Consider the following 12,971-nt stretch of genomic DNA (forward strand, 5'->3'; position numbering starts at 1 on the left):
AAGGTGAAGATTTAAGGATGTTAATGTCTAAGTTAAATTTCATAAGAATTGGGATTTGGAAAACCGTTAAAAGGACAATGCAATGAAATTCAACCAAGGGGAAGGGAGGAAGTCACCTAACAAAGTTAATAAGTGTAATTTTCAATAAGGCTATGATTTATGTTTGTTTGTCTTATGTGTTTGTTTGTTTATAATATTGTGAAAACTAATAAAAAAATTGAAGGGAAAAAAAGATGTGCACAACATGGGGAAAAACGGAAAATGCTTACTTTGTGCATGGGGTGCATTCCTTCTGGCGGGTAATCGTTCGGTCCCATAGCGGGCATGGGATGTGGAACGCTCGGAGGTCCAGGACTTGGCCCCATCATGCTGTGCACCGAACTGGGCGAGGGACCTGGTCCTGGGCTGGGACCCAGTATGGGTCCGGGAGAGAGGCCTGGCCCCGGGGAAGGTCCGGGATGAGGCATGGCGCCGGGATCTGACGGAGTAGCCATCTGCTCTCTGCCTCGCTTTCAGTCCACGGTCCGGCTGCAGGGAGAGGAGAGGAAACACAAGGTGAAGGTCAGTTGTCCTCAGCCAAGTAACGATGCAAAGCATAAATTAGAACAGAGCATATGGAAATCATTGCAGTTATTGCCTCACTTCCTAAAGGGCCGTGAAAATATAATAATAATAACAACAACAACAACAACAATTATAATTTATTATTTCTTCCCCGCCCATCTGGCTGGGTTTCCAGCCAAAAACTTTTAAACAAACCAGACTTGTTAAGATCAAAATCACACATTTTCTTTTAAATTGGGAGTTTTGCACAGAAGGACAGTTTAAGGATAGATTATATACCGTATTTTTCGCTCCATAGGGCACACCGGACCATAGGGCGCACTTAACTTTTAGGGGGGCAAATAAAGGAAAAATACCGTATTTTTCGCTCTATAACACGCACCCGACCATAACACACACATAGTTTTTAGAGGAGGAAAATCCGTAGGCATGCCACCTGTAGGCATTCCCTCCATAACACGCACAGACATTTCCCTTTACTTTCTAGGAGGAAAAAACTGAGTGTTATGGTGCAAAAAATACGGTAATTATTTCCCCCCCGACCCCAGCCCCCAGAACAGGTCCAGGAGCAGCAGCAAGATTGCGCGCAACCTCACCGCCGCTCCCAGAGCTTGTGGGGCTGGGGGAGAGGGAAGCCCGAGCTTCCCCTGACCCCAGCCCCCAGAACAGGCTGCTATCCACAATCCTTCGGAGCCCAGTGGGAACTCCCACCGCACTCAGAAGGCTTGCGGATAGCTGCCTGAAGCCTGGAGAGAAAGAGGGGTCAGTGCGCACCGACCCCTCTCCCTCTCCAGGCTGCAGCGAAAACCTGCATTCGCCCCATAGGACGCACGCACATTTCCCCTTCATTTTTGGAGGGGGGGGAGTGCATTCTATAGAGCGAAAAATATGATACAGTGGTGCCCCGCAAGACGAATGCCTCGCAAGACGGAAAACCCACTAGACGAAAGGGTTTTCCATTTTGGAGGTGCTTCGCAAAATGAATTTCCTATGGGCTTGCTTCGCAAGACGACAATGTCTTGCGAGTTCCTGCTGGTTTTTTTTCCTTCCCCCTCCCCTTTTTCTAAGCCGCTAAGCCGCTTATCAGCTGATCAGATCAGCAGATAAGCCGCTAAAAGCCACTAATAGCACTAATAGCGCTAATCCACTAATCCGTCAATGGGCTTGCTTCGCAAGACGAAAAAACCGCTAGACGAAGAGAATCACAGAACGGATTCTTTTCGTCTTGCGAGGCACCACTATAAATTGATATAAATGTTAAAAGACAAATGTGCATTCCAGAGAAAGGAACCGGACGCTATCTGTGAAGGACAGCACCGATCCTTAACCCTGCCTTTGAAAACTCATTCTGACAGTGCAGAATAACTAATCTTAACTCTGAGGATGCTGAGCTTGAGCCAACCAAGCACTACTCAGAGTAAACTAGCGAAAATGAATGGGCCTCAGCAAATGTCCATTCATTTCAATGGGAACAAAAAGACACGGGTTCTCGGACTTCTGGTCAACAACCGCTTATTAGGGCCATGGGAGTATCTCCGAGACAAGAGTTCTCTGCTACAAGAATGCCTTGCTTGCATTTGGAATAGATACCGATTTTGACGAGGGTTAAGAATCTGATCTGTTTATATTGCTACCAATGAAGGAGAAGTCTCCTAAATACCGTCTTTTTTGCTCTATAAGACGCACCAGACCACAAGACGCACCTAGTTTTTGTAGGAGGAAAACAAGAAAAAAAAATATTCTGAATCTCAGAAGCCAGAACAGCAAGAGGGATCGCTGCGCAGCGAAAGCAGCGATCCCTCTTGCTGTTCTGGCTTCTGGGATAACTGTGCAGCCTGCATTCGCTCCATAAGACGCACACACATTTCCCCTTACTTTTTAGGAGGGAAAAAGTGAGTCTTATAGAGCAAAAAATACAGTACATCAAGCCAACACTTGCTCACGGAGGCACCAGAGCATGTCTCCTCCTTTTCTGCCCACATGGATTTAAGTGGTAAGATACAAACCATTATATTAAAATGTATTATTATTATTTATTAGATTTGCATATCGCCCTACACCCCACAGGTCTCAGGGCCTCTCGCAACGTAAAATCGCAATATAAAAGCACAGAATACAGTACATAATTTAAAAAAACAAGAACAACTCAAAAATCGCCCCTCCCCAACACTGCAATAAATGTCAAATAGTGATGACAGAGGACTGAGCAAATTTGGATGGCTGCAATGAAGCCACAGAGGAATAAATGGAAAATTCCTGCTACGGAATCCAGGACCCTGAGTCTAGAGAGATATTGAGTCACGCAGGCCCACGTGTAAAGACCTTGGAGGGATGGGGGGGGGGAGAGAGAGAAAAGACAAAATAAGGACCTATGGAGGCCCGCGCTTTATGCCACTTCACACACAATTTTAGCAGGCACCCGTTGCACAACCAGACATGCCAAACACTGCAGTCCAATAGGCTGAATGACAAGAACAAGACTCAGAGCAGAGTTTCCTAGAAAGTGGGTATCTTTCTCCTCTCAACCAGGATGCCGCCATGCTAAGTACAGCTGTACAGTGTGTTGCGTTACCTCCAGGTTGCAGAATCTTTGGGTTACGGCCGCGGCAAACCCGGAAGTGTATACAGTGGTACCTCAGGTTAAGTACTTAATTCATTCCGGAGGTCCGTTCTTAACCTGAAACTGTACTTAACCCGAAGCACCACTTTAGCTAATGGGGCCTCCAGCTGCCGCCGCGCCGCCGGAGCACGATTTCTGTTCTCACCCTGAAGCAAAGTTCTTAACCTGAAGCACTATTTCTGGGTTAGTGGAGTCTGTAACCTGAAGCGTATGTAACCTGAAGCGTATGTAACGCGAGGTACCACTGTACTTCCAGGTTTCGCCGCTCATGCATGTGCAGAAGCGCTCTATTGCGCCGCGCGCATGAACAGAAACGGTGCCTCTAGTTACAATTTTTTGGGGGTACACACAACACCCCGAAACGAATTAAATCCATAACTAGTGGTAACACTGCATTCTTCAAAGCATGCTGCTTCTTGAGTGGCATGTGCCACTCAACCGAGACCCCTAACAGTCCACTCCTCTCCAAGACAGCCACCTACAGCGAGCGGACAGGGGCATCGTCCTAAGAGAGTTGTAGGGTGATGTTGGAGAAGAGAAAGAAGAGTCTTACTAGGACTTCCCACTGCCATCCCTGCATCTTCCCACCTGGACTGTGCATGCACCACAAAGTTTGCTGCCAGAGTTAGACCGATCAATGACACGACCACACCAGTCGCCTGGCTCAGGATCAACTCAGGTGAGCTCAAGAACCAACCTAGCTCCACCAGGTGTTGGTAAAGCCTCCCCTCAGAGGACACCTTGCCAGACCAAGCTCTCCCTTCCCAACTTCTGCCTGTCTTGGCTTCTACTGCCTCAGTTCACATTACCTGCCAGACCCATAGATGTCAACTTACTGATTTGAAAATAAGGGACCAGCAGCCACAAAAATAAGGGATCAGGAGCCAAAATAAGGGATTTTCCAGGCACAGGTATGTTCAACTTCTGAGCCCCTCCGAGCCAAAGGCAGAAAGCCCAGTCAGCAGCCAAACAAAGCCTCAAGCGGTGGTTCCCACAGCTCAGGAACCCAGCAAAGGGGATGCAGCAAGGAAAACCACCATCACCTCTCCGCTGGGAAGCGCTGAGCAAAGGCCAGTCCCCAGGCAACGCGGTCAATTTGATCAGCACAAGGCATGCAAGCTCCATCCCCCCCCCCCGTCGTTCTTAGACTCCTTACTGGGTGAGCAACGCAGCCAAGCAACACAGTTGGAGCCTCCCTCCTCCCTGGCCAGCAGGGAGGGAGGGAGAGGAGCTGCTTCCTCTGAAACCCGGGAAATTTAAAGGACATCATCAATAAGGGACAGCAGCGGGACACGGCGCTGGGATAAGGGAAGGCTTTGCTTTTGCACTTTGGGTGCACCAATGGCTTCAAGTTCCGAGAGAGGGGATTCCGGCCCAACGTCAGGAAGAACTTTCCGACAGCAGAACTGTCTCCCTCAGGTGATGGGACTCTCCTTCCTCGGAGGTATTTAAGCAGAGTTTGGGTGGTCATCTGTCATGGCTGAGATTCCTGCATCACAAGGGGCTGGACTAAATGACCAGAAAACAGAAGGACAACAGCTGGCGAGTGGCACTGGCCACTGCACGGTGTTACACGGTGTGTGAAGCATCCCTGAATTGGAACAAGCACACCTAGTATGAAAAGGGTTCAAACAGGAGCCCATCGTCTGCTGCTACATCATCCATTTCATCCTACCAGAAAACAACAACACGGGAGCCTTAGAAACACAGTCCAGGACGCCAGAGATGGAAGGAAGAAACAACCATGACTACTACTAATAATAATTTAGTATTTATACCCCGCCCATCTGGCTGGGTTTCCTAGAAAAGAACGGCAAACCAAGACGGACTACGCCGAAACGGCAAAATTATCTGGGAAGCTCAGGAATCAAGAAGACCACAACTTTAGAAAAAGAATGGGGAAAGTTTGTGATTCACTTACGAGACCGCTGCAAGCAAGTTAAAACATTGGCAGGATTTTAACCACCACACTTTAAAGTAACAGAAAGTATGGATAATTTAAAAGGATAAAGATTGATACGCAGTTGTAAATATTATCAATCGGATCCATGGGGTGGGGGGAAGTCAGGAGATTCAGAGTAATCTCGATATTTGGACTTGGAATTGTTGCTTGTAATTTGTTTATATTATTTAAAATCAATTTTTTTAAAAAAGAAACACAGCCTAAGACCTCTTTCTTCCAATTCCATCCTTTTATAGTCCAGCGCTAAATACTCAGCAATACTTCATTACTCCAGTGCATTTTTTATATTTGTGCAAACATTACACTCTTGTGTTTTAATCACCCCATCCTTCCTCTGATTAAGCCAGGCAGCAATTGGAACAAGAGTCACAGGGCTGGATTAAAGTCATCTACCTGGGGATCCCCACTGCTTGCAGGGCGAGACATGCAAATACTTCCAAAGCCAGACTGTGCAAAACAAACCATACCTGCAGAGTCCCCGGGGGCTCATCAGTCCCCCCCCCCAAACCGCCATCACAAAAGGAAGTGTTTTAAATGCACAAAACTGCATCTAGTGGGTTTTTTGCAGGGAAAGGTGGCTTTGGAAGGTGTTTTGCAAGAGACAAGGGACTGCCATTCCAATGCAGTGGGAGCCTCCTAGCACTGCCAGAAAATGCAAAACTGCTATCAGAAAGGCTAAATTTAAACAGAAACTGCTATCTAGCCAGTGCGAAAGAAGAAATAAATAGTTATCTTCACACCCCTGCAATGGGTGCAGCATGTTCTTTGAGATTTAGCCAGAGTTATGCACCAGAAGCAACATTTCTGATGTATTAGAAACTTAATTTATGGTTGCTTTGACAATGGCACCATTTAGGAGTAAGGCCATTTCCACATGAAGTTTCCTATTTCCTATGGCGTTTCTATCTCACCTTTCCTCCAAGGTAGAGTATATTCTTGTTCTCTCCACTATATCCTCACAACCACCTTGAGAGGTAGGCAAGGCTGAGAGGGAGGGGCTCCCCGACGGCAGCTTCACCTCATGGGGATATGGGGATGAACACACGGTACATTTTTACCAGCAATGGGGGAAAGCAGGAATGCATCTAGGACCAAGAGCGGGAAGTCAACTCTTCGGGGAAATTGCATTAATTTTGATGTAATCTGGCATTGATCAGTTCAAAATTTGGAAAACAAATAAATATTCTTTGGCCAAAAAAAAGGCACTCTGGGTTTTTGTATTAAGAGTGCATTACAGTGGTCCCTCGAGTCTCAAACTTAGTCCGTTCTGGAAATTTCGTTCCAAATTTGAAACCAAACTGAAATTTGGAACCAAAGCGTTCCAAAACCAAGGCGCGCTTTCCCATAGGAAGTCATGCAAAACGGATTAATCCACTCCAGACTTTTAAAAACAACCCGCAAAACAGTAAAGTCACACAATCAATCTATCAATCAGTAGCTGAACTGGGTTCCACACAGTCACAAAATCAAAAGAGCCGCAAAAACAAAAACGCAAAATAAATAGCAGAAACAGACCTCAGCGTAACACTCAAAACAGAAGTGTATCACTCAAAACGGAAGCGTAACACTCAAAACAGAGCACGTTCGGCTTCCAAAAAAAGTTCGCAAACTGGAACACTTACTTCCAAATTTGCAGTGTTTGGGTTCCAAGTTGTCTGAATACCAAGGCGTTTGAGAACCAAGGGACCGCTGTATTATAGAAAGAATACGTTAACCGCTAGAAAAGACACCAGAAGGCATATTCAGTGGCTGCAAAAGCCCACAATACGGTATGAATGCAATATCAGAACCTCCTTGTACAGTCCTGTTTATTTTCTGTTTGTTCCCATCATTCACAGACTATCGAATTCCAACCAATAAATTCGCTAAGCAATAACAGCAAATACAAATGGGGGAAAAATATGAAGAGACCGATGTAGTTACAAGAACTCATTCATCGGATTGCCACCCCTACATATTTACAATAAGGACTTCTTTTTACTCGCACAAGAGTTGAGAGTAGGCAAACTAAGGCCCGGGGGCCGGGTCCAGCCCAAGCGCCTTCTAAATCCGGCCCACAGCCAATCCGGGAATCAGCGTGTTTTTACATAAGTAGAATGTGTCCTTTTATTTAAAATGCATCTCTGGCTTATTTGTGGGGCATAGGAATTCATTCATATTTTTCTCCCAAAATATAGTCCGGCCCCCCACAAGGTCTGAGGGACAGTGGACCGGCTCCCTGCTGAAAAAGTTTGCTGACCCCTGTTTGCTGAGAGCAATGGGAGCAGCAGCTCTTCCTTGACCAGTGCAGGTCGAAGCCAAAGACAAGCGGCAAAAATACACATTCGATTCAGCACTTTTGCAAAGGAAGTCACACAGCCACCGGTGTCCCTTCTTAGTCCAGGTTAACTTGCAATTTACACGAGAGTTACGTTCCAGGGATGGCACACTGACAAACAGAGCAGGGGGGACCCCAATTTTTCTTCTGGAGCTTTAAAATCCCATGGGGCACATTCCCCGAAGCAATCATAACATCACCCACTGCGCCAAAATAGGGAGCAAGGACAAAGCGCCCCCTTATTCTGGTTCTAGATCAAGGGTGGCCAGATCAGAAGGTCACCAATCTTTGGACTATCTAGATTTGACACTGACGAGAAGCCCCGTCGCTTCCGGCAGGCCCAGGCTTCACTGGAAAGGGCCAGTCAGGCGAACCCACCAACCTGCCCCCCCAGAGATCTTCAAGGGGTTGCAAGCGGACCCCCGTGAGTTGCAAAACATGCCTGGCAAACTTCCAACAGCGCCGGGCAGTCCCTTCTAAGAAGCTGATTCAAACTGGCAAAGGTTCAGCTTCACAGAGCGGCTCAAAGCTGAAAAAACACTGGAACAGCCTTGAATTTCGTCACTCCTTCGCGCCAAACAAGCCTCTTCACAAGTTATCCTGCAAAACATGGATAAGTCCAAAGCAGACAAAAGCTGGGCGTTATCTATTTTCCTCCAAGGCTCGTCAGGGATTATTGTCTGCACATTATTAGAAAGCAGATCGACTAGATAACAGCCCGCATAACTCCAACCGTTGTGTCGATGTAATTTACAGAAGGGGGGGGATAATTACCGTTTGGGAGCAAAACTGGTATTTTGCAAACTCTAGGACAGGGCCCCCAGAGGAAACAGAAGAACGACAAACCGCCAAGAACGACAAATAATCTCGGAACAGACTCATAAACAAGCCGGGACTCAGGTTTCAGAAAGCATGGGCCAGAACCCTCCCTGGGGATGGGAAGAGGGAGGGGGGACCTCAGCCCTCCATAGTCTCCTAGTACAGCTGGCATAGGAAGTATTTTGCAAATAGCAGGAGGGAGACACGGCCTGAGAGGCAGAACAAAGAGCCAACAGGTGGGCAAGAAGGAACAGCAACACGGAAGAGGAGCTTTGCATGGCAAGCCAATTTAGAAGACAAGTGCCGTCTCCTAACATCCAACAGAGAAGGCATTAGCTGGGAACTTTAAGATTATATGGTAGCCTGCTTGGAAGGAGGCATGAAAAAGTAGGAACCCAAAGCATCAATCACTCTGTGCAAAGTTCTTAACAACATAGCTGTCAACGTTTCCCTTTTTTTTAAAGGGAAATTCCCTTATTCCGAATAGGAAAGAAAAAGGAAAAGTTGACAGCTATGTCTTAAAAAGCCAAAGCAACGTGACAAAATACCAGAGGTTTTGGGGGTTCTTCTGGCACCATAAAGACTAACAAATGCCTTACAGCATTCGCTTCTGTGGACTGACCCTCAAAAAGTCCGTCCCGTGGAAAATATGTCAAGTCTCCAAGATGCCATGGGACTTTCTGCTGGTGATGCCGCAAGGGGTTCCACGCAGCTGTCCCACGGGGAAAAGTTACAAAATGCAAAAACTCACACTAAGAACCATAATCTAACAGGGGCAAACTTTATCCCCGCATTACATTTTGAGAACTGTGGTTAAAACAAGGGCTTACATCATCTTCTTTCCTTGCAGGAATGTCAGATTAGCTTTCAGGTAATAATCACTCAGAGAATCTCAGCTGAAGTTAACTCTGAGCAAATTGGGGGAGGAGGCAGCTTCAAACACAATTGTCTTCCCAAACAGCAGAAACCACGGGAACACACTGGAAATACTTCAAAGGATTTGTGTCGGTCTGCCCATTTGCTGCCAGCTGAGAAGTCTTCATGCCCGGATCACGGAGGTTACAACAATAATAACCAGGAGTTTAATGGTTTAAAAGAGAAATAAAATTTGCAGAGGAAACCTCCCTCTGCAGTTTGTGATCTTCACTTCAAAGCAAAGCAGAAGTCGGCACATGCAACAGGGTGGATATTAATTCCAGCTAAACTTTTGAAAAGCGTGTATTAAATAGAATTCCAGCACTAACAATATAACATTTTTAGCTGGAGGACTTTTTTCCCTTGTCAGTCTGCAGCCTCAGGTGTTGGTCAAAGCCCTGCTCAGATGTGGCACGGCAGAAATGAACAAAAGGAGATCCAAGGCTGCTTTGAACAAGCTCTGGTGGCGAACACTTTTCATGAAATCCCACCGTCCTTAAAGCAGAGACACAGCGCAGAAGAAATTCTTGCTTAATGAAGCATTGCCTTCACCTCTGTCAAACCCACATCTGTTACCCGATACACTTAACTTTGAATGCGCTTCAAAATGCTCACAACCAACAAGGAATTTTGTTTTATGCATCTGATGAATTGCAGATGGACTTAAAAAATCTGCCTCTAATTTTGTCCTGCTGCAGCTATATCTTTCCCCCCCATTCCCTGCAGTAACAAAGGGACTGGAGAGGAGGAGGAGGGAGGGAGGAGAGAGACAAGAATGAAACTAGCAGGGCAATTAGGTCCACAAAGAGAAAGTGTGCCTGCAATTTGCATAACAATGGGCCAACTCGCTCAGCAAAAGCTGCCCCACCTCCTAACACGCCGCTGCATAGCAGGGCAGCAAGGCCAGGCGGCCTTTGCATTCATTGCCCGGACCTCGAGGGAGCCGCCGAGGGCGGAGAAGGAGGCAAGGGCGCCCCAAGGCCGTTGGGTCACAGGCCACGTTCACGGCCAGGGCGCGCGCAAAAAAACCCCCTCCAAGTTCGGCGGCGGCTCCACCATTTCTTGGTGCACATGAACCCGAATCGGGGCTCTGCAAAACTTTGCAACTCCGAAAGGGGATGCAACGCAACCCGCGTGGTCCCTTGAAGCTGCAAGGCCGCTCCGTCGCCAGAAAGGAGTCCCTCGGCTCCTCGTGCAAATGGCTGGGGAAACCCTCGCGCCGGCCACGAAGGGGAGACTCGAGGCCTCTCCCGGGAGCCCCGGCAAAGTTGCCCAACTTGGGATCCACGCCTGCAGCGCGTGGGGCGCCCCGTCGCGGTGCCACGACCTCCCCACCCACCGCGCGCGCGCCTTCTCGCTCCAGATCCGAGACTCTTCCGGGACTTTTGCAGGCTGCCGAGGCCTCCGCTTCCAGTTTGCAGGGCGCGGGCACGCGCGCCGGAAAAGCCGAGCCAAGCAGCCCCGGAGCGCGCACTCAAGGTCCCGGCCCCCGTCGGGGGGGGGGGGGAAGCCGATCCCGGCTACTGCTGCTGTTGCAGGGCGCTTTACCTTTCCGAAGGCGAGCCCCGGGCGCGCTTCCCCGGCGCAAGCAGGCCTAGCTGGGCGCCCCGCTCACCGGGCCAGACGGGAGGGCGCGTCCTCGTCGGCCGCGGGGACTTCCTGGTTCTCGGAGCAGACGGAGGGAAGGAAGGAAGGAGAGCAGAGGAGGAGGAGAGATGCCAAAGCCAGCCCAGCCTGCGCGCCGAGACCTCGCCTCTTCCTCTCTCGCAGCCAGCCAGCTCGGCGCACCGAGACACGGCCTCCAGCTGGCCGCCTGCTCCGCCCGCCACCCCCGACGCCAGAGCGCCAAAGACGGCGGCGCCTCCCCGCACTTGAGAGCCCACCCCAAAAAACTTTTCGCCCCTTCCTTCCCGGCCGAGAAACGACCACCAACGAGGCGAGGGAGCAGGCAGGCGCCCGTCGGGGGAGGGCGCACCAACGCGCCGCTGCGTCCGGGCGCGCAAAGCCCTCTCCAAAGGAAGAACGGCTCGCCGAGTTGTGCCCCCTCGCCGGAAATATTATGAATGCATGTACTGCGGGGGGGGGGGTAAAGATGAGAAGACAGCGCCTTCCTGCTCCGAGGGAGGGGGTGGGAGCCAGGCTATTTTGGGACGCGCACGGCAACACCTTCGCAGCAGCGGAAAGGAGCCCCGACGGGGCGCTGGGCAGCCTCTCAGATCTCCTTTTGAGTTTTGAGACGCCCAACTAGGAGACAGCGAGGACAGCGGCCATGGAGACCCTGCTGCGCCTTGTGTGCGTAATGTTTGTGACCGTCGGGCGGGGAGATTATCGTGGCCTTCCTGCGCTCGGCTGCCGAATGCCGCCCTCCCCATCTTGGATCGCCCTGCCCCCAGCGGCAGCTCCACCCCGGGGAGGGACCGGGGAACCCCTGCAACCACCCCACCCCCCGACGTTGCCTTCCTTGGGGCAAGACGCCGCGCGAACTTGCAGCCCCCGCCCCCGGCACCTGCCTCGCTTTCCCGGGCAGATTCTTCCTGCAGATCCGGCGCGGGGATCCTCCTCTTTCTCGGCGCGCCGCTGCTTATTTATAGCCACCCAAACGCAGCTCTGTCCATCAGGCGCTGGAGGGCCGGGGCAGCCCGACCCGGCGGCCCCTCGCAGCCTATTTTGGTCGCTCTCCGCTTTGGAAAGCGAAGCAACCCGAAGAGCAGCAGCAGCTGCCTGTCTCCGGCTTCTCGGCCGCCGCGCAGCCTTTTCCTCGCTCCCGCGACCTTCCCTTCTCCAGCTGCAGCTGACTCACAAAGTCAGCGGCGAGCCAAGGGCGCGATCCGGCAAGATCTTTCCTCCGGGGAGGGGGAATAGGAAAAGGAAGGGGGATAGCGACCCCCCAAAAAAACTTTCTTGGGGGTCTTTGGCTTCTTCAAGGGCGCCGGAAAGAAGTCGCCCGCACTCTACGGCGGGGGCCCTCGGGGAGACTTGTTTACGTGGGGAGGGGGAAGGGACTTGCTGGGGGGGGGGGTTCTGCGATCTGGGGGAAGCGGGAGCCCCGAGCGAAGTGGAGGATCCGGCGAGCCGTGGAGGGGGCGCAGCGCAAGGCGGAGGATGCTCCCGGGAGGCGTCGGGGGGACGTTTACCTTGCTGGGGGAGAGCCCCGCGCCAGATCCCTCTGCCTGCCTGCCTCTCTCTCTGAGTCACCCGGAGTAGATCCAGCGCGAGCCACCGGATTATGCCGATGACTTCACGGCGCGCGGCCATCCCCGCCTCTTCCTCCGCGCCCGCGCCGCCCCCGGCTCCTCCCACGCGCCCCCCCTCCCGCGCCGCCCAAAGGGAGCCTCCGACTGGACGGCGCCGAGACGGAGTGCCCGCCCCGAGGGCGGAGAGGGGTCCCCGATTGGAGGCTCCCCGCTGCCACTCACGGGCCCCCCGCCCCCTCCAGCAGCAGGCGGAGTCGCTCCCGAGGCTGCTCGGGAAGGGGCGGGCGGAACCGGGGACCCGCTCCGAGGGGGAGGCCAGCGGGGCGGGCGGGCGCTGCTCTCGGTGCAAGGCGCGCGCGGAGCATCTGGGACTATGCGCGATCTTTGCATGGGCTGATTTCACACCCGCGCCCGCCTTCTCCCCCCTGCATTTTTGCACCGCTGTGTTTACAGAGTCTTCTCCTTCCGCAGAGATGGAGAGGAGCCTGGCTGCATTTGGCCGCGGGAGGGTCGGGGGAAGAAGGTTCTGGAACCTGGACGGGGCTTGCCGGAAGGAAAGGCGAGAGGAAGCGGGCTTGG

The 12,971-nt window shown here is 51.3% G+C and overlaps 1 protein-coding gene across 2 annotated transcripts in view; it reads right to left on the minus strand.

Moving 5' to 3' along the window:
* Positions 1 to 12,470, minus strand: part of SMARCA2 (SWI/SNF related BAF chromatin remodeling complex subunit ATPase 2) — a 132,670-nt gene extending 120,200 nt beyond the window's left edge. For both annotated transcript variants that reach the window (XM_082204541.1, XM_082204540.1), the window contains exons 1-2: positions 12,333 to 12,470; positions 270 to 528 (exon numbers count right to left, since the gene is read on the minus strand). In XM_082204541.1, coding sequence (XP_082060667.1) covers positions 270 to 494 — 225 coding nt within the window. In that variant the 5' untranslated portion in view covers positions 495 to 528; positions 12,333 to 12,470. The remainder of the gene's footprint in view (positions 1 to 269; positions 529 to 12,332) is intronic.
* Positions 12,471 to 12,971: the final 501 nt, after the last annotated feature.

Source organism: Podarcis vaucheri (assembly GCF_965113315.1).
Source record: "Podarcis vaucheri genome assembly, chromosome: 17".
Classification (NCBI taxonomy): domain Eukaryota; kingdom Metazoa; phylum Chordata; class Lepidosauria; order Squamata; family Lacertidae; genus Podarcis; species Podarcis vaucheri.